This window comes from Falco rusticolus, chromosome 11 (genome assembly GCF_015220075.1).
Source record: "Falco rusticolus isolate bFalRus1 chromosome 11, bFalRus1.pri, whole genome shotgun sequence".
In the NCBI taxonomy this organism is placed as follows: domain Eukaryota; kingdom Metazoa; phylum Chordata; class Aves; order Falconiformes; family Falconidae; genus Falco; species Falco rusticolus.
Genome location: NC_051197.1, coordinates 28828981 through 28849990, shown reverse-complemented (window position 1 = coordinate 28849990; position 21010 = coordinate 28828981). Strand labels below are relative to the sequence as shown.

General features: G+C 45.8%; 2 protein-coding genes across 8 annotated transcripts in view; both read left to right on the top strand.

Annotated features, from left to right (window-relative positions):
* Positions 1-936: 936 nt before the first annotated feature.
* LOC119155599 (torsin-1A-interacting protein 1-like) lies at positions 937-13942 on the top strand. The gene is made up of 6 exons (XM_037404429.1): positions 937-1315; positions 1611-1679; positions 5358-5477; positions 6821-6880; positions 9444-9503; positions 11388-13942. Exons 1-6 carry the CDS (start codon positions 937-939, stop codon positions 12188-12190), a joined length of 1491 nt encoding a protein of 496 aa, XP_037260326.1. The 3' UTR covers positions 12191-13942.
* Positions 13943-18594: 4652 nt separating this feature from the next.
* CEP350 (centrosomal protein 350) overlaps positions 18595-21010 on the top strand; it is a 76301-nt gene continuing 73885 nt past the window's right edge. For 5 of the 7 annotated variants that reach the window (XM_037403507.1, XM_037403504.1, XM_037403505.1 and 2 more), the window contains exon 1: positions 18595-18788. The gene's annotated coding sequence lies outside the window, so the exon portion shown is untranslated. The remainder of the gene's footprint in view (positions 18789-21010) is intronic. The other 2 variants (XM_037403509.1, XM_037403508.1) reach the window with 1 other exon arrangement.

Here is a 21010-nt window from a genome sequence, read left to right as displayed (position 1 = left end):
AAAGCATTCTTCAGTGTCCGTGTTCTGCTTTTACACCTTGAAAGAATGGCACTTAACATGGTATTCAGTGCTGGCACCCAAGGAGGTATGCATAATACATCTCAGGAATATTAGCTTGCTTCTGGGTGAGACTGCAACAGGTACAGTGGGCAAGTGCAGCATTAAAATCGTTTTTCTTTTGAAATGTATGCAGACAAGGTAGCGGCAGAAGCGAAGGCTGAATGGCACGTCCCTCACCCTGCCTGCTTGTTTGAGCGCACAGAACTACTTCATTTCAGTACAGGTACTCCATTTGTGACCCAGTCAAACCAGTAACGTTGCCAATGTGAGCGTGTGTGTTCTGGAGCACCGTAGGAGATGCTGTCCTTACGGATGCCTTTTCCAGTACGTAGGAATCGCTCAGAATTTGTAAGAGGGGCTCGGCCGCTGGTTTCCAAACGGGCCTTGGAGCGTGGCTGCCCCGCTCAGTCAGCACCGGCGCGGCGCTCCCCGAAAGCGCTCCCGCAGCTCCAGGCCTGGCCCCGCGGAGCAGACTGGCCACAGGCGGCCGCGCAGCGCCGCCACCGCCCCCCCCAGCGGGCCCCCGGCAGCGGGGGGCGGGGAGCCCCCGCCCGGCTCGGGGCACGGCCCAGCTGCCCGCTCCGGCACGCCAGAGGCCGCGCCCGGGGCCGCCCGAGGCGCGGGGACCCGCCGCCCGCCCGCCCCGGCCCCTCAGGTGCGGGAAGAGGAGGCGGCCGGGCCACCGGCGGGAGCACGGCAGCGGGCCAAGGCCCGTCCGGAGGGCTCGCTGGGCCCGCCCGGAGGGCTCGGTGTTCCCGGCCTCCCCGCAGGGGCCCGGGGCTGGCCGCTCCCCGCTGCCCGGCGGGAGGGGGCCGAGGGAAGGCCGGACGGCGGCCCCGCTCCCTCAGCGGGGGGGGGCGGCGGGGCGCGCGGGCCATGGCGGGCCTCCCGCCGTACCACGTGACGCCGCGGCGCCCCCTCCGCGCGCAGGCGGCGGCGCACGGCCAGGCGGCGGAAGCGGCGGGCGCTGGGCCCGCCCCGCGGCGGCGCCGGCGGGAAGTGAGGTTCGCGGAGCCGCCCCCGCCGCGGGAAAGCGGCAGCTTCGGTCCGGCGTGGCGCGGAGAGGCGGCGGTGGGCCGGGGTGGGGGGCGGCGGGCGGCGGCCAGGATGGTGGGGGGTAGCGAGGGGCAGGCGCCGCCGGACGCCCCCGAGCTGAAGCGCAGGCGGAAGAGCCCCCGGTTGGCGGCGGCGGCGCGGGCGGAGGAGGCCGAGGCGGAGGCTGAGGCCGAGCTCGGCCCCGGCGGGGCGCTGGAGGGTGAGCGGCGCGGGCGGGCGCGTGTAGCGCCCCGCGGCGGATCCCGCGGTTGAGGGTGCGGGGAGCGACGTGAAACGGCGGGCGGGCAGGCTGGCCCCCAGGGGGAGGCGGGGGGCGGCCCGGGACAGGGGGTGGGGACGGGCCCGAGGCGGGGGCGCCCTCCGGCTGGGAGCACGGGGGTGCCCCGCGGGGAGCGCAGGAGCGTGGTTCGCTGCCCCTGGAAGGCTGTCAGGCCCGGTGGGCTGGAACGGAACCGCCGGGCCCCGCCGCGCCTTGCAGCTGTTTCTTGTTGCAGGAGCCGAGCACCCCTTCGGGACCCCGGAGCCCTTGACCCGACCCCCGATAAGGGCGCGCAGGTCGCCAGGTGGGTCCGAGCGCGGGGGGGTTACAGCGCGCGCAGCTCCGGGGGGACGGGGCCTGCGGGGCTCAGGCCTGCAGGCGGGGACATCCCACCGCCGTGGCCGTTCCCTGCGGCGGACCGGAGGAATGCTGCTCCATCTTCCCGAAGGTCGGGGCGTGCGGAGCATGCTGGAGCCCTTAGCGGCCTGTTTTACCCCGATGGTGGTGAAACACCAACCCAGGACCTTGTCACAGCACGAAAATGGGTGATACCTGACGTTGCTAACACCGCTTTGCTTTCAAAGGCTGGATTTAAATACGGTACCTGGAACTGCAAAACCAGCTCGCTTTGAGGCTGTGCTGTGTGCAGTGGGCAGCATCACTTATGAGGAGCTGCATAACTGAGGCTGCTCCAAGCGTATATCCATACTTGCTTCCCAGCGCCGGGCTGGGCAGGCTGATGCATTATCTCTGTGTGGCACCTTCTTCTTTCTTTAGTTGATGAAAACTGCATCCTCCTCAAAACTTTAGAGAGATGCTAACTTTGTGTAATGCAATCATGTGGCTTTAGCCTGGTGTTCCACCAGAAAACCGCAAGCAAGCTGTTTCCTTCCCTTTTAGTTTCTTGGTCTATTTTGAGTTGAGAATGGGGCAACTCGCAGATGGATGAGTTGGCCCAGCCCAAGACTCTCTCCCATCCTGTCCATATTCTCGCAACAGGGCTGTCTCCAAGCTTTTGTTGCAGCTGCAGCACATGCCCTTAATGACGTGGCACTGCCCTTAAAAAGGGCTGCCAGTGCTGTGCTTCAGAAGCAGAATGTCCAGGAGGTGTGGAAAAACCTTATCTCGAGGGAGGAAGAGAGGCTATGAGTATTTCTTTTGGCAAAGTACAAAGGTAAAGCTGTGGGAAGCTGTTGCTCCCAAACAATGGCATAACGTGTGGGGTATTTTCAATGTGGCTGGGCTGCTTTAGGAGGTGCAGCTGAGTGTTGGCTTTTTTTAATGTAGACACCTCTAAAAATGAGGTTGTGGGGAGAAGTGTGCTCCCCCCACCTCCCTGCACTCTTAACAGTGGTATTTGATCATAGTCATGACAGGTGTAAAAGTATAATGTTTAGAGATGCTAATGCTTCCTACAGAAATGAAGGAGCAATTTCCCTCCCCGCAGTCCTCCCACCTGTAGCTATACAGCATTGGTTTCTTGTCTGCTGAGTTTAGGGGAATGCAGGGTCTATGAGGTGGCGGGACAAGCAGGCTGGATTTTTATAAGGATGTAATTGCTATCCTTCTCTGAGAGCAGAATGGAAGCAAAACCACAACTAGAGAAACCAGTTTCTGGCTTCTGCTTAGAGGTTTTTTTAAAATAGAGATTAGGAAACTTGCTTCTAGAGCTACAAAGCTTTGAGAGCCTACAAACCCTGCCTCGAATCAAGGCATCTTCTGGATCAGTGAGCTAAAGATACAGACTGGCAATCTCTGTTGAAATTGTCTTAAAATATGCCAGTAGAGTATATGATTGTAGGAGTTAAAGGCAGGCACTAGGTGGTTTTGGCACTCGAGTTTGTGCTGTCTGCAATGGCTGTGGGATGTTGCAGCAGGTGTGTCGAAGGCTTATCTCTGTGATGGAAGAGGTTGAACCTGCAGGGTTCAATCAATATGTACTAGACTTCATAGAACAAGTTCCAAGGTGTTAAAATAGTAGCTTTATATTTTGGTTTATAAACGTGTAGTTTATGGACTCGCTGATTTTGAATCCCTTTGACTACACCAGTGTATGGAATGGGGATAGTCAGATCATCAGTGTCTCTTGGCAGGTGGCTGGCTTGCAAATTTCAGGTGGATTGGAAAATCCTCACTAGCTGCCAGGGAGGCAGGAATGATCCTTTGGGTAGGAGGCTTAAGGCCTTGTAAGGAAAGAACAGGCCTGTCTGGAATGGAATTTGTGTTTATATGTATTTCTAGGAAAGTTCAACTTGATAAAGGGGGAGTTTCCTTTTCTCTGTGGGGGATGCCATGTGTGCTGTCTGCTTGCACTAATACTCCCTGTTGGCGATACCCGGTGTTACAGAAGGTGCTGGTTCACAAGCTGTGTTTGTGTGAGAAACAAAGTTGTGTGTATTTAAATCTTTCCTTTTTATGTTAGCTTTTAAGGACGCTTTGAGAGACATGGGGTATTGATTGATGCAAAGAAGGGGGCAGGAATGAAATGCGTGGACTGCATAAGTAGCCCTCTTTAGATTCATAGATCTTTCTGGTCTTGTGATTACTAGCTGCTGCTACTAAGGAGATTTTCTTTGCAAAACCTCAATACGTTATGGGTATGTTGTTTGGCATTCCTGAAGCTCAAGTAATTTGGTGAGGATCTTCATCCTTAGCTTGGTGAGAAATAGATCACTCAACAGCTTTTTACGATGGTTTTGAAAATACAGTATCCACCCTGCTATGTGCAAATACTTTACGGTTGTACATGTGACTTAATAGCTTAGTTTAAAACTTGCATTTTTCTCTCCTGTTTGTGTTTTTTGTTTGTTTTTTTTTTCTCCTTTGTGTGCTTCACATACACTGGTGTGCTAAAACTGCCAGAACCTATTAGAAAAAGGTTGTTTTCTTTTCTTGAAGTAAAATTAATCAACACTAGGTGGCAAGCTGTGTGTTGCCCTCATATGTACAGTAAAAGAGCTGCAGAAGAAACACATTAAACCCTGGGAGAACCCAGTTCTGTTAAACGAATACAGGGGCTCAGTGTGAATGTTACAGAGAAGTTTTACCAATTGTATTCTTCCCTTTACCATTTCCTCTGCTTATGCCCTTCAGCTTGATGGCTGCATTGTGGTCTGTGTTCCACAGCTGCACTACAGCTTTGTTCCGTACCAGAACCTTTTCTGGGCAAACGTGTGATTGTACTTTATCCTTTGAAACTTCTTTTCCTGGTGTTCTGCTTTTGACTGCCTTTCCAGCCCCGACCTTTGCTCTGTGACTCTTATCATCTTACAGGGCTTTACCCTTTCTAATTAGTAACATTGACTAAGTTGGGGCTCAGCATCTGAATGGCTGCGAAATTTGGCAAACAGTGTAAAGGTGCTGCTTTAGATTATTTCCAGCTATCTGAGAGGATTAAATTAGGAGCTTAGGTGTCCTAAATTGCCATTATGGCTAATGAGAGAAAGAGACCCAGCTAAAGGATAGCTTGGATTACATAAAAAGGGACTTAAGTTCTATATTTGCTTCTCTCTCTTTTCCCCTCTGTCTGTGGAAGACAGCGCAATTATTGTTTGTGAGTTGTGTTCCCAAAGCTGTGGAGGAAATTCTCTTTACTCCCACATTTGTGTATTTACTGGTTTACACTGAATCCTTTTAGTGTAAGGTGTTTCTTGGTCCGTTTGGTGTCTTGATACCTGGGTTTCTTTCCAAGTGTGTTTAAGCCAACGGCTCCTAAAAATAATTTAAAAAAAGGTTTGTGGTTGTGTAGACAGCTATGTTTGTAGTGAACTCAAATTTACCATAACCTTTTCGAGTCTTAGTTGCTTTTAGTTATATTTTAAGAAAGTAACTCTTGGGAGATCGCAACATAAATCACTGATTTAGATCATGTATGTTCTGAAACTTTGTCTTCATCCTTCAATTTTATGATGATATGAGCACAAATATATATGCACCTACACTAATCCTCTTTTTCTTTTTTATCTGTTTTGCCTCCTAACAGACAGTTCTTCAATTTGTTTTGTTCCAGAGAGTCCAGTAAATGAAAAAGCAGAGGCTTATGACAGTAACGAACCCGAGAAACCAGCAGAGTATCAACCTAACATTTATACGCTGTTAAAAGGTAACAACACTAGTTTTATCAGTACCTTTTCCATGATGTAACAAATGGTTGCTTAAATGTGTTAAATTGCATTCTTTCAGTTCTGTTACAAAAGGGGAGTTGTTAAGTTGAAATCGGAATGGATGAAGAAGTTGGTGTGTTTTTTGGAAAAAAAAAAAAATATTTCAGGGTGTGCTCCTGCCCATGAATTAGATTAAAACTGATTGTAGTATGACAGTCATCTGCTGTGATGTAAAACCTTAAAAGTTCAAGAAAGCAATGTTTTAAACTTTGATAAATACATAGCTGTTTGGTTTTTTGAAAAGCAAATGAAAAAGATGAGTTGCATCATACCTGCTTCAAAAACTGTTATGAAAGTGGGTCTTTAATTGCCTCAGGCAAAGCAAAACAAAACTGTTCTTTTTCTAAACGGATGAGTTACTTTTGACTTTAGCAGGGGGAACAAGTGATTTCAAAGTGAGAGAGCACTTCTGTTCATTGCTCGGGAGATTTTTCTCGATGTGTGTTCCAGAAGCGATAGGGAAATACGAGGAAGAAAATACAGGATACTTTTTAGCCTAGGAGAAGGTAGATGTGTTATTACAGGTGGTTTGAATACATCTGAACAGATACGCTATATAAGGGAGATTTTTAGGAGAAGCTGGTGACTGGTTAGAGAGTAAGGTTGGGGCTTGCATGAATTTGGTCAGTAGCAGTCCTAATCACACAGTGTTTCTGGGGGAGCACTGACAGCAGCTGTGAGTGCAGGCTGACAGAACACAGGCGTGAACCAGGTAGCAGAGATGTGCACAAGAACATGTCGGTGTCAGCCTGCTGTTTGCCGGCAGCACACACAGGCATTTTGCTCAGGCAGTTCAGAACATGCCTGTGTTTGCTGGAGTCCCTCTGGTCTGAGAGCAGTTGTTGTTAAGGTGGTAGTTTTACACTGTTTATTTTTGGGTTTCCATCCTGCCGAATAGTTTCGGTTTCACAAGTGACAAAACTTGTACCCTCCGTTATCAACCAATTAGTGCTGCTAATTTCCCATCCTTTGCATTTTGTCATTGTCACATCATTATTTTTTTAAAGGAAAAATAGGAAGGATAAATTTGTGTCATATTGGGAAAAGCAGGTTGAAGGGCCAAATTAAGCTCCTCCTATTAGATAATAGTAGCTTTCTCCACCTACAGAGGGGTCCAAGAGGCTGGTCTGTGGTGCAGGTTTGGTTTGGCAGCACAGCGTATACTCCTTCCCTAATAACCTTTGAAGATTTCACAGAAAGAGCTAAAAGCACTATGGCTTGTCTGTCTTATTCTGACCTCTGATGTGATAACAGAGTTCTTTCATTTGTGCTTTGGTTTCAGAAAGAAAAGCTGACTTCCTTGAGAAAAATCAAGAGCACTACCACTCAGCTACATCACAGAGTAAGTTGAAAAATAGTTAGTCTTTCCCTCTAATTAAATGAAAAATACAGAATTAAGGTTTTTCTCGTGCCCTGGGGGACACTGTCTGGGAAGGCTGAAAGGGACCCAGGAGGCAGATCCAAATGGAAGCTGGAGAAGGCAGCAATTCCAGAGCCCTTCCATGAGGTTATTCAACTGACTGACCGCATAAAATGACCCACTTGGTGGGGTTTTTTTTGGCTGGGTTAGGAAATGAAGTTGACTCATGGGACAATCAGTAAGTGCAGAGCATGTACTAGTGGCATTGTCAGGGTGAGCTGAGGAAGGGAACAAAACCACCTTTTGGTTGCAGTAAATGTTAAATTAGTTTGAACACATCACCTTCCCTTCTAGCCTTTCCCTGGGTAATGGTGGCCTGCTGTGACTGAATTAGTTGTCATACTCCTGGAGAGGAGCAGCATTTTTCTTTGCTGGCAAACTCCAGTCGGGTCGTGTAACGACCAGTTCTTTGTGTTTCAGATTTTTGTATTTGTTGTTGGCTTTTTTTGGCAGTTTTGTTGCTTGAGTGTTTTTTTTCCTCTTGGAAGAGTAGTTGAAAGAAGAGGAAAAATTGTTCTGAATTCTTAGTAGCCTTCTGCTCTTAATGTCTGGGCATTTGTTTCTATCTTGAACAGGTTTAGATAAACAGAATCTTGTAAAACAGAATTCAGTCTGGAGAACCTGGGGGCATTGGAGTTTGGGGTTTTTTTGTTTTGGTTTTTTTGGGGGGTTGGGGGGGTGGTTGTTTGTTGGGGTTTTTATTAAACCACAGTGCCTTCCGGAAGAGAAGCTTGTCTTGTGGTAGCTGCACATCTGTGAAATGCCTTTGAAAAATGAATTGATGCAGGGAGTTCTCGCTCCTCTGGTACTTTTTCCTCTGCTGTACCAGAGGTAATAGACGCTGCAGAAGTGACCAGTTCTGTATTGAGTGAGAGCTCTGGAGAATCACTTGAAACTCTGAAAGCTCTAAGGTGTCTGCAGAAGTTATGCCTTTTGAGTTAGGCGAGACAAATAATTTGCTTGGCCTTCATGCAGATTGTGTTGTAAATAAGGCAAGATTGTTAGGTAGGATAGGATCTGTTTTTAAGCTGTTTATTGAATACTTTTTCCTTCAGGGTACGAATCACAGCTGTCTCCTAAATATGAAATCTAGTCTTTGCAAACAGGACTACATTGTAAAACATTATAGAATTAGGTGATTTTAATCTGTTAACTATTACAAGACTTATTTAAGCGTAGCCAGTTACAAGCTCCATGTCTGTGCTGTATCTCAGAGTGGGGGGTTGAAATTACAGAATAGTGTAGCTTGTTAAGCTAGTTAAGCTCCAGCTTAAACCAGAGCTGCTTTTAGCACCTTCTGCAATTACATTCATACAGAAACAAAGTCACAGAATTTATTTTAGTGTTCTTGAAATAACTACTGCAGGGTGTGTTTGTTCAATTTATTCTCAATAGTGCCATTGACAGTGTCCTGATTTGGTTATATATTATTAAAGAGCCTTCAGCTTTGAACCAGTTGCTGTAATTCACAAGGAGCCAGAAATTCTTGTGTCTTTTTAATTAACTGAATGCAGAAAACATGCTGACCAGTAATTGCACTGTATATATTCATACTGGTCTCTTGGGAAAAGTTGTTCATAACACTCTCCTTATGGATAATGTCTTATACTTTGCTGTCTGAGCCCATTTAAATAAATAGACCAAAAGTAGAAATTGAAATTAGAAGCTGAAAGCTTGCATTTTTATTTAAGAGCACAATTCATCCCAAGAAACTGACTGCTGGTGAAGCAGGACTCTGACCCAAGCTAGATGGAAAGGGGTTATGAGACTGTGCCGCTTTGGTTTTGCTGCTTATGCCTTGCATCGTGGTGTTTTTCCAATATGTGTGTTAATTGAGCTTCCATTTTTCTGTCCCTCAAATTCTGGAGCAAAATCAGGAATTAATTGAGACATAGTATCCTTGTGCAGAAAACAGGTTGTTAAATCTTTGCTATTTTGTCATCTTGTCACTTGAAATGCCTGTTTTTTATTAGCGTAACTTCTCAAGAGTTAGAAGTCCTCGGGGATGATCTGTGATAGGTTGGGGACTTGTGTTTGTTGTGCAGGATTGTCAAGATGGCTTAAGAACTGACATTTGGCAAATAGCGTAGATAGAGAGTTGGTCTGCCAGTTGAGTGGGACTTCCAATAGTGGTGAACATGTCCTTTTCCATGTTCAAGACTAGCCTTGCTTGAACACAATGATGCAGAAAGGAACAGAAAGCCTCATACTTGATACAGCCCTACCCAGGATGGGGTTGCAGCCTCCTTTGCTCCTACTTAGCAGGACAGTGTTTGCTTCAACAAGGTGTTAGGTGAGGGTGCTTTGTTAACCTTCGTGTAACCTTGGTAGACTTTTGTATGTAAAAGCATAACTAAGAATAGCTTTTTGTTGAAAATAATGCAGTTTGGTGATTTCATCTCCCTGCAAAATTCTCTGCTGGAAGATTGCTTATAATTGTTGTCTTAGTATTTTTCTCATATTCCTTTCTCAATCTCTTTAACAGGAAGAAGTAAATTTCGAGATCAGTCCGGAATAAGGAAAGAGTCGCAGCCTTTAGCCAGAAGTAAGACTTCTGCTTTCACTTCTATTTCACACTTGTGTTACATTTAACCATTTTCATGCCTGTTCAAATATTAGATTTCCTGGTAGCTGGTGTTAAACAGGGGGTCCTTGCCAGAGCAGATGACTTGCTTGCTAGGGCATGTGTTTTCAGCATGAAGGATGTGTTGTCTGATAGGTAACATTTCCACTTGAATTGAAGGTCTTCCATCTGTAGTGTTTACAAGACTTGCTTCAAGGTTAAGACTGGAGCAGGCCTAGTGGTGTTCTTATTTAACAGGTGTTGTCCTGATAAAAGTTAGGATATGAAAAGGTAGCATAAGGTGTACAGTTCTTTCCTGTACCCAGGGAGATTAGTGTATTTTGTCACTAATTTTACTGGGAACAGAATCAAGCCTTACAGAATCAGACTTGTTTAGGTTGGAAAAGACCTTGAAGATCATGTCCAGCTGTTAGCCCAGCACTGCCAAGCCCAGCACTAACTCATGTCCCCAAGTGCCACATCTGCACATCTTTTAGATATCTCCAGGGGTGGTGACTCAGCCACGTCCCTGGGCAGCCTGTTCCAGTGCCTGACCACCCTTTCAGTGCAGACATTTTTCCTAATATCCCATCTAAACCTGCTCTGGCACAGCTTGAGGCTGTTTTCTGTTGACTGGGCCTGATCTCCTGGTCATCCTGTACGTGCTGCATGGTGGCACTCAGGATGAGTTGCTCCATAACCTTCCCTGACACCGAGGTCAGGCCGATAGGCCTGTAGTTCCCTGGATCCTCATTCCAGCCCTTCTTGTAGATGGGTGTCACATTTGCTAACCTCCAGTCAATTGGGACTTTGCCATTTAACTGGGACGACTGATAAATGATTGGAAGTGGCTCAATGAGCACTTCTACCATCTCCCTCAGTACCCTTGGGTGGATCTCATCCGTCCCCATAGACTTGTGTGTGTCTTAGTGGTGCAGCAGGTCACTGACTGTTTCCCCTTGGATTATGGGGCCTTCATTCTGCTCCCCATCCCTGTCTTCCAGCTCAGGGGCTTGGGTAAAACAACTGAAGAACAACTGGTCTTAGTATTACAGGCTGAAGCAAAGAAGGCATTAATTACCTCAGCCTTTTCCTCATTCTTTGTCACTGCTTCCCCCTGCATCCAATAAAGGACGGAGACTCTCCTCAGCCCTCGTTTTGTTGCTGATGTATTTATAGAAAGTTTTTTTCTTTTATGGCATTTATGCCTGTACCAGATCAAACAAGTGTTAATTTAATTGAAATACAAAACCAAATCAAAATATCTGATATTCTGTATTAATCTTGTGCACTGTTTGCTGTGTGTATGCTTTGTGAAGCTGACCAATCCAAAGATCACAAACATTTTCTGATAGTGTTGATCACCAGTGTTTGAGATGCAAAGACTGCTGCAGAAATTATTTTTATCCTTATGGGGATAGGAAGGAGAAACAACAACACAGAAACCATTCTGGTGATGCCAGGTTTTGTATAGGGCTTTTTCTGCAGAGCCTAAATGTAGGGAAAAGCTTGATGTTTTTCAGAACTGTTTTAAGCTCTTAGTTTGGATTTGATTAAATAGAATATTGATAAACTTTCAGAAGAGCTCCTTTTTCAGAAGAATGTCCAATTTCTTAGTCAATCTAAAGTGTGTAAAAATGTCCTTTTTTAATGCTGTCACTTCATTAAGTTGCTAAATAAGTTCCAAGTTCTTGCTTTTCTCTTTAAAACTAGAACATCATCTTTCTGCTTTTCAACTAATGTACCAGTAGCTTGAGAGTGGGATGAGTTCATTGATTTCTACTGTTTTGTCTTATTTTCCTCTCACTAGTCGACTTCTGATTCCTTTTAAAACATTTTCTTCCTGTTTGCTGCTCTTTTCCATAGGTCACAGTGAATCGCAGGGTGGATTTCACAAGAGCTGGACTTGGTTACTGGTTCTGTTAATTAGTGTTCCATTGTTTTATTTCATCTGGAGTGGAGTTCCACGTCTTCTAGATGCAACTTTGTCAAGTAGAGATACTCAAATTCTGCAAGCGTTTCGGGCCCGGATGAAGAAACTACAAAATACTTACCAAAGTCAGGATCCCAGTCTGTGGAAAAGAACCCATGTGTTGCTTGAGAAGCACCTTAACGCTTCCCACCTGCATTTGGAGCCAGCCATTTTACTGTTTACAGCTGGCCAAGAAGCTGAGAAAGCACTGAGGTGCCTAAGTAATGAGATTGCTGATGCGATGGCCTTCTCCCAGGATGCTACTACAATCAAAATTAATGGGGAAGACAAAGCCATATTGGATAGTGACATTGTCAAGCTGGAGGTAGATAATGAGCTCAGCTCTGGGTTCAGAGAAGGCAAGAAAGTAGCAGTGGTGCATCGATTTGAGTTACTGCCTGCAGGCTCCACCCTGATCTTTTACAAGTACTGTGACCATGAAAATGCGGCATTTAAGGATGTGGCTCTTCTACTTACAGTTCTCCTGGATGAGCAGTCGCTTAGAAAGAGCCTCACCTTGCAAGAAGTGGAGGAGAAAGTCCGGGATTTCCTCTGGGCGAAGTTTACTGGTTCAGATGTCGCTAGTTCTTATAATAGCATGGACACAGATAAGCTGAGTGGACTGTGGAGCCGTATATCTCATCTTGTGTTGCCTGTTTGGCCTGAAAAAGACCTCCCTGTGGAGGGATGCACATAAAAGTTATTGCAGAGGGCTCAGGAAAGGAGGAGGACAGAAAATGTATGTAAGGGAAGAACTTACTGTGGTTGCTGAGGTCAGGCAGCATACAGTCCTTTCTATGCAGAGAAATACCACCAAGTGGCAGGGTTGTTTCTGCTAAAGTAACTGGGACTTCTCTAAATCAACTGCAGAATGTAAGCAAGGAACTTGCTGGTTGTTGGTAAGTTGTGTTCAGCGACTTATTCAGGCTTGGTGTCCTGGAGCTGGAATTAAGTCTCTACTAGTGCAGAACCACTCACTTGCTTCTGAAGCTTATTTGGTGTACTGTTGCTATGAGGATCCTTTTCTGGTGGTGCATAAAGCTGGTATGGCGTTTAAGAAGGTAATAGTATGCAAAAACATCACCTTCATCTGCTAGAATTCCTTACTTTTAACATAAGAAAAAACATAAACTGAAAATTATGATAGGTGTGAATCTAAGCACAAGCTTTTTCTTGGTCCATCCGATCACAACATAGATGTCAGCTGTCTCTGGTGGCTTCTAGAAATGGCAAAATTGCTTGAAAGGTTTGTGACTTGTAGAGAACCTTTCAGCAAGTGTTTCTTCCTTAAAGGAGCCTGCCCCAAACAGTTCTGGAGAGGAGGAAAGCTGAGGTACAAAGGATTGTTTAATGTTAGTAGTACTGATGTCAGTTAAATAATCCCTCAGCACCTCTTCGCCTTGCTGCTTCTAGGAACTCTTTGACAAAGTTTGGCAAGTCTTAAAATTTTGGGAGGAGTGATAAAATGTCAGCCGTGTATGTACTATCTCCTTTCCAAACAAAAGTTTAGGAAGACATAGGTTATTTCACATTTTAATAAGATAATTATTTTTGATCAAAATAATTTATTTGTGGTACTTGGTACCCTAGAAAAATAACCTTTCTTCATGTGTCTGCATATAACCAGTTGCTTGCTGTATAAGCTTCTAGTGAAGAACAGATTTGCAATGCATGTTTTTAAAATACATTTTTTCTAGTGTGCCTCATGCTGAGAATCACTCACACACCAGACTAAAAACATGTACTTGTTTCTATTTTAAGTGTTTAGCGTAAAGAAATAAGAGAATTGCAGCACTTCCATTTTATTGCTGTTACCGTATGCTCTTGAACTATTGGTCTGTGTGCATTTGGTTGTATTGAGTATGAAGGAATGTGTGAAGACTGCTCTCAAATTAATGGGATGTTTTCTTGTAACAGCTGAGAGGTTAGTGACTCTCAGACCCATCCTTTATGCACAAGCCCCTTGAGCTGTCCTGTTGCAAAAAGTCCTTCTTAACCAGGAAAACCTCTTGAGGTGCTGGAGTTTCTGGCTTCTTTGTGCAAGGAGAGGTTTGGGGTGTTAAGTGGAATGGATCAAAACTACCTTAAGCATATAAAAACGCAGTTCGAGAGACATGAAGCTGTGGTCACTTCAACCAGAGGTGGATTTGTGCTAACTACTGAGAGCTAGTAGTGGACAGTGCTTTTTATTTTAATGGGAAGAAATGTCAACAGTAAAAAGACATGGAAGTGCTGCTGTTCTGGATGTTTAAGAATAGCTCAGGAAGGAAAAGATGGCATTTACATTTTGGACATTTCACTGGACAAATGTTTTTTTAAGAAAACAACTGTGACTTATTTCCAAGTATGTCCTGATAGCATATTTGTTTGTATATTATGTAAACTATTTTAGTAATCATTAAAAATAAATATGTTTGTTTTATAAGCTGTTTTTAAGATGTCAGTTGAATTTTAAGTGGTCAGACTTTTATTTTGTACATGTTTAACATTGTTTCTTTTGCCTTTGACCAAATACACACACCTAAAATGTACAACCTTTTCCAAAATTTAAGAAACTTGAGTGGAGTGGTAGATACTGAGATGCAGATGCATTTATTTGATAATATCAGGGCTTTTCTCTAACAGGGAACACTTCAGGAAATTGTAACAATTCTGAATTGTCTTTTACTTGGTGTTCTTGTACTAATTCCTCAGTTCTGATTTCAGCTGGAACTAATGATAAGATATGGTTCACTTGCTTCATTAGTCTGATACGAGAGTCAGCAGCTGACAAAAGGGATGACTTCATTCTTGTTCCACTCCTAGCTGCGTGTTCCTGTACCTCTGCTGGTGCAAACTAGTGCACTGTGAACTGGCTGGAGGGAGAGTCTCACTGCAAACGAGCTTAGGAAAAAAGTATGTAACGAGCAGAAGTGGCAACCACAAAAAAAGACAAAGTGGTGACATGAAGGCAGGAGAGTCCATGCTGTTATACAAGTAAAACACGTAATCCAGGTTATTTTCTGTTTCTAAAACTGCGCCCCCCGCCCCCCGATTATGGGGTATTAAAGAGCTATGTACCCGTTTTAAGAAAAAGTAGGAGGGTGCCTGGAAACTAAAGATATAAAGTTCTATGTAATGTAGACAAAGGAGAATCGCGCTGCTTTTTTTTGTTAACTGTAGGGAAAGATAAATCCGAAGCAAATTGGTATATGCAGTAGTCCCTTCTGGAGGATGGGAAAGGCTCAGGATTAGAAGACTGTTCCTGGTCTAGAACTAGTAGGTCCTTCTTGTAGCTGTTTGTGGCTTTGTCCTTTAAAGGCTGTCATTAAATGTCCACAGGTACTTAATGCAGATCTCATTAAGTAACTCCTCCTCAGCCAGAGGTGAAGAGTAATGTCTGTCTGTGTTGCTCACAGGCAGCTGATTACTATCCTCCTTGTATAATTATTTCATTGCCTGCAGTAAGCATAGCCATTTGATGTTTTCTAAACTGTAAAATACTTTGGCTTCTTCTAGGGAAATCTCACATCTGAAGTTGAACTGTCACTAAGTGTCAGCAGATCAGCAAATTGGTCTTTGACAACAAAAATGTGCTTACATAGACAAAGGCACCAGGTCTGGCCTTGGGACTCAAAAGGGGATGTTTCTTGTTCTGTGGCCTTACAAGGTACAAACTTTGGGCAGAACATAATCTTTGGGGAGCCAAACCAGCTACACATCAATTTGCAGACAAAATTTCCAGCACTCTGCAAATTGAACTGGAAAACGCAGTCAGACTGCTCCTTGCGTTGCCAGCAGACAGACCCCTGTAGCTGGCCAAAGCCCCCTTGCAGATAGCCATCCCAGGTGGAAGGTGGAGCGTGGCCCCTCTCCTGCTGTTGCCTTTGAGCACCTGGGAGGTGGCAATACCTGTATTTCCTCAGCAGTGGTTGTCCTGAAAGGCACCCAGAACAATGCGCAGCCCTGTCTGTTGTTACCTTGTCTCTCACACCCTGCTCTGAGTCATGTTGCACTGAGCAGTGGAGTTTCGAGCATGCTAAGCGGGTTCGTTAAAAGGACTAATTTTTTTTTCATGCCAACAAAAGCATTTTATAATTTTTCACAAATTAAAAAGTTGTGGTTTTCATCTCTATTTCTGAAAAGTAGGTTTGTTTTGAAGTAATAAAAGATTCAGCTCAAACTGAGTGTAAAAGGCCAGGTGAGCTCCATGTTAAGGTAGGCATAAAAGTATTTGCTATACAGAATGCAGCTATATGCACCATCTGCGGTGCAATCGCCAGCATGCTTTATTTGGGGGAATAAAGAATCTGGGTTTGGAGGTGTGTAATGATACATAAACAACTTGCCAGATGCTGTGCTAGGACTGTGTAGCACAGCTGGAAAACTGAGAACAAATCTGAAGTGATCCCTTTATTTTATAAGCCTGAATCATGTAAGAACAATTTTCATGCATTGTTTCTGCTGTAAGACAAACTGCAGAGTTGTAGGAGTATGGAGCAGGAGGTGGGGGTTGGATCCCGTAGTCCTCACAGCTGTCCTGTGTCTTGTTTTATTGTCAGCTCCTGACAGTTGGATTTATAACTGAAGGACTGAACAACCTCATTCCATGTCCAACAGGTGGAAGCACCCTTCCCCAAATTCCTCCATGGCTCTCGGGAGCCATGTCAGTCAAGGAAAGGAGGGGGGGAGTCTGGGGGGCTTGAGCCGATCTTTTGGCTGCAATAGCCAGCTGCCCCTTTCTAATTTTAGAAGGGGTGCGCAAGAGTAGTATGGAGTGGAAAACTTTCCAAACCTCTCTCTGAAAGCTGCAATAACCAAGTTAGCGTAAGATGAGATTGTGGCTCTTTACTTCTAACTTAGTATCTGTCTCCATCCTCTACTTTCAGTGCTTGGGCAGGGCTTGCTGCAGTTATCTCCGTTCCTTCGCTATTTAATGAGCAGTTCATCAAACTGGAGTGTGTTCCGTTCTTTTTCTCTCAGGTGGGGCTGTTTGAAGGTAAAAGTTTATTTCTAATCTTGAAGAATTTCACAAGATGATTGCATTTTCTGTAAGAATGTCTTTCTCTTTTCGTGTGATGTTTGCCTATCAGACCTTTCTGCTCATTGGTAGGGACTCTTTGGAAAGTTTTACAATTCAGTTCCACTGGCAGATACAGAGAATAAATATAAGCCGTATAGAAGTAAAACCAGTAGACAAACATTCCTTTTTAACTTCAACTGAAAACAAATGATTTTGATGTTTGAGAAAATCCTAATGTGATGTTTGCCTGAAGATGAAAAGGAGGAGCATGAAACTAGATTAACTGCTTCCAAGCAGAAAAGAGAAACTATGTTTAAAAGCATAATTAAAGAGGTAGGTGCATTACTAAAGTGCTGAATAATTTAAATAGGTTGCCAATCCAGCAATATTAAGCAGTGAATTTAAGCAAATGCTAGGTGATGACGGGGAATGTAGTAATGTAATTTGCCCTAGTCTGCAATCAGGGCTTCCACAGACTGTAGTAATACTGTTTTCATTGTCTGAAATTGTCATGATTATTATTATTATTACTTACAGTCTTCTCCTGTGTTTGTGAGGAGATTTGCTCTTTGACAACTCTGGAGGGAATTAGGCCCTACTTCCCACTTTTTCCCATTGGAGCTGTGCTCATCTTTTGGTATTCAAGTACTTTTTCCCTTATCAGGCAAAACAAAATAGTTTTCAAAGGTTTAAGCACTGACATGTCAACCTTACATTTTGTTTCAAAGGAGGTATGCTGACGCTGGAAAATATACTCTGTAATTAATTTGGTTCTTTTACATACACAAACTAAGGTTAAATGTGTATCCTGTAATTGTGACATGATTAAGTTCTGCATTGCCTAAGCTTCACAGCTGTAATGGTCTCTTGGTGTTTAGGGTGTTTTCATATGGTGTTCCCTTACTGAAATAATTTATATGCAAAGTGTTGACCATTCACTAGAGGGGAGGCTATGTAAAAATTGTTTAATCTTTTTTGGTTAAGAAAAAAAAAGCCTCAGTAGTTTTAGTGATTCTTTAGTAGTTGGGTAGATAACTCTCCACCCCCGTGCTCCCCCAAGAAATTGGGCATCTGTAGTCAGTTGTGCTAATGACTGAAAACCAGACTCTGGTGAAGCTGTAGACAAACCCTGAAGGAGACATTCCCAAAATAACTGTAGGAAGAATATTTTTTTTTCCTATTCTAACAACTTCCCTTCTTCAGTGGAAATAATTTTGTTATAGCTGGATAACATCTTAAACCTATTTTTGAAATGTGGGTGGCTTTAATGCGTCTTCGGGGTGGAATCTGCAACAGAAAGTAGTATCCTAACAAACTCTTTGGGGTTTGTAATGACTGTTAAAAGGGAAATTAAGCTGGTGGTAGTCATCTCTGAAGTTTTGCAAATGTTGTTTATTTAAACTTAAATTTGGCAACTGGGAACCTGTAATTGGAGCCACTTTCATTTGGGAGAAAAGAAAGATTATTTTTATAAAGATGACTTAGTTATGAATACAAATGACTAAAAAGTGGTGCCCTAGTTTCGACTGAAGCTGCTTCGGGAATGCCAGCATCAGCGCTGGCACTGCTCTGCAGCTGAGGTTTAATAAACATTGCAAAGTCCCGTTCTTGCATCCAAACCCAGAGCTCTGCCACGGCTCTTTATTTTGATATCATTTGCATGTGGACTGAACCGGCAAGTCAAGCCTGCACAGCCGTCGGGGGGAAGGAAATAAAAAAAAAAAGCTTTGAGGAACATACTGGCAAACCCCTGCGGGGCTCAGGGAGGTTTGCCAGGGCCCGAACCTCCCCAGCCCCTGAGGTGACAGGGGGGAAGCCGGGCCCCGTGAAAGGTGCGCTGGGCCGGCGCCGCCTTCAGCCCTCCCCGCCACCCCGGCTGCACCAGCGGCGCCGGGCTCCGCTCCTCAGCGGGATAGGCTGCTCCCCGGGGGCGCCGCCGCCGGCCGCCCCGCTGCTCGGCTGGGAGGCCGCGCTTCAGCCAGCATGGCCGCGGGCGAGGGGGAGCGGCGTCGCGCCGCCATGTTGGGAAGGTCCGCGGCAGGGCCAGTTCTCGCGAGACTTGGCCGCTCGCTCCCGCCCTGCCCCGCGCCGCCGCTCTCGCCGCCGCTGCCGCTCCGTGTCAGTTGCTGGCCGGTAATGGCGACGGGCTGGCGCCGCTGAGGGGGCTGCGCGCCGGCGGTCAGCGGAGCCGAGTTCGGGGCGCCGCCAGCTCCCGCCGCCCTGCTGTCTGCTTCTGCGGGATGTGCCGGGACCTGCCCCCGGGGCAGCGGGCGTCGATCGCCGCCACGACCAGGTGAGGAGGCTCCCCCGCGCCGCCGCCGCCCCAGGCCGCGCTCGGCCCGGCGCCGCCGGCCGTTGCTGTCCCGTGAGGGGCCGGGGCGGGGCCGGGTTCGGCTGCTGGCGGGGGCTCGGCGGCCCGGGGTGCCGGCGGCCCAGGTGCCGGCGGTGCTGCCGGCTGTCACTTGGCTCGGCCTCCGCTGGTGCCGCCGCCGGGCTCCGCCGCCCTCTGCCTCACCCGCCTCAGCCTTGAAGTCTCTTTCCTCTTCCAGTTTTAACTTGTTTTCTCCTGCTGGTTATATCAGGGGTGGCGGAGGAAGGCGGAGGGTCGGGCAGCTCTGGTTCCACTGTTGTCGCCTTGTATGGGAAAACCGCCGGAACCAGGCTTTTCGGGGGAGCCGCGCCGGCTCGGCTCGCTGTCCGCCCCCAGCGCTGCCCCGGGCCGCGCCGGGCCCCCCTCGGCAGCCGCCCCGCTGGACTGCGCCGGGCTTGCGACGGCGCTTTTAAAGTTTAAATGTGTAGAGGGCACGGGGGGCTTCCTGCCCTTGGGCTGGGGCTGGCTGGGCTGCGGAGGAGGACTGGGATCGCTTGGTGTCAGCCCGCTAAAAGTGCGTCTTTGCATCCTTGGGTAGCATCTGCCCCGAGTGCTTTGTGACTTTGTTGTCATTTCATCTTGGCTGTTGTTGGCGTGAAGGTTTTTATGCTAGTGTGACTGTGGCTTTTTCTTCTGTGGGTGCAGTTTTCTGTGGTACAAAGCCTACTGTTGATGTATTTCTTCTGGAATAGTTTATCTGTCTTTGTCTTTGGATATAAGCTCTATCTCAGTGAGCAAGCGTCTCCTGGCACGTCACGTACATACATGCACATAGGGGTTTATGTGTTAAACAGCTTCATTGTGTAGATGAACCATCCAGTGTCTTGCAATTGAAAATTTACAACTTCGCTCAGTTCTGCATTTTTATCATCTTAAATTCCTTCACAGTGCCTGAGAGCATACAGGCTTGAAAACTCATTCAAGAGCCTACAGCGACCAAAAGTATACTACTTGTGGGACAGGCATGCTGGAGCTGTAGACAGTCGGGTGCTTGATTGTTGTTTTGCATGTGAGCTCAGAATGTTCTGTCGGTCTGTCTGCATGGACAGGCTCAGTTACGTGAACTGCTTGCTCTTTCATACAGTTCTGGTTGCTACAACAGTTTCATTAGGTCATGCTTTAGATAATTAAATGCAACTGAGGGTGTGGCCACGCAAACACTGTAAACTGTTGAAGGCTTCAGTTTCTGTGACGCTACCTTAAACAAAGGTATGCTGCATCCACTAAATAGAGCAACTTAATTTATGTAGCAATGACACATTTCTACAAGGGGCCATGGTACTGCGGAAATTATACTGCTGATTGGTGTAGGTCTGGTAGACTCCCTAGGCTAGGTGTAGTGTTAACTGAAGGAATGTGATTTTAAAACTATAAAAACACTTTGTGTGGATTTGCTTTACTAAGCTTACTAAGCTTTGGTGCATAGCTTAAGTTTGCCACTGTAACACTGGAAAGACTTTACAGATATAACAGTCCCAGTGTGGATGGTGTCGTTCATGTCTTCAGATAACTTGATCAGCAATTTGTGCCACCATAGTAAAAGCATACCTTAAATAGGTAAGACTTTAATCTTGGAATTGCTGCATTTACTCTAAAGGTTTTATTGGCTTGCGTATACTGAACTTTCTGTGTCTCCTTGCACCTTCCACTAGACATACTGCTGGTTTCTGCTGAGAAAGTTATGTCAAACACACCTGTGGATAAAGTCGTTAACGTGATTAGTCTCGTTTACTTTAGTGTGCCCAGATGAGGCTGTAGTCCTGTTAACATCTTTAAAGTTAGGCATGTGTTTGACATCAGGAGCGTTAGTATGCATAGCCCTCGAGCTATTTTATATTGCTGTATCAGTGGCGGTTAGGTGAAGTCGTACAACATAAGGTGAGTGAGCATGATGTGCTGTTGCTGCTTCTCTTCCCCCACTTTGACCAGTTCTGGCATTGATTGTGCAGCAACCTGACTCAGTTTGGTAAACTGGTAGAAAACCAACCCAACAAAAAAAAGAGTGAATAATTTTCTGCTGGGTTAGTGAGCTGGACTGGCTTGTGATGCAATCAGATGAGCACTGCATCTATCACAGAGGAGTCACAAGTTTGCTGGGGAAGGTGGGGAGGAATATATGCATTCCTTCATCACTGCCAAGTTGT

Bases quoted from the DNA above. Each gene is read 5' to 3' on its own strand.
- LOC119155599 (XM_037404429.1), top strand. From the start codon at position 937: ATGGCGGGCCTCCCGCCGTACCACGTGACGCCGCGGCGCCCCCTCCGC. The intron at 1,316-1,610 runs GTGAGCGGCGCG...TTCTTGTTGCAG, and splicing joins CCCCGGCGGGGCGCTGGAGG to GAGCCGAGCACCCCTTCGGG. The intron at 6,881-9,443 runs GTAAGTTGAAAA...TCTCTTTAACAG, and splicing joins CCACTCAGCTACATCACAGA to GAAGAAGTAAATTTCGAGAT.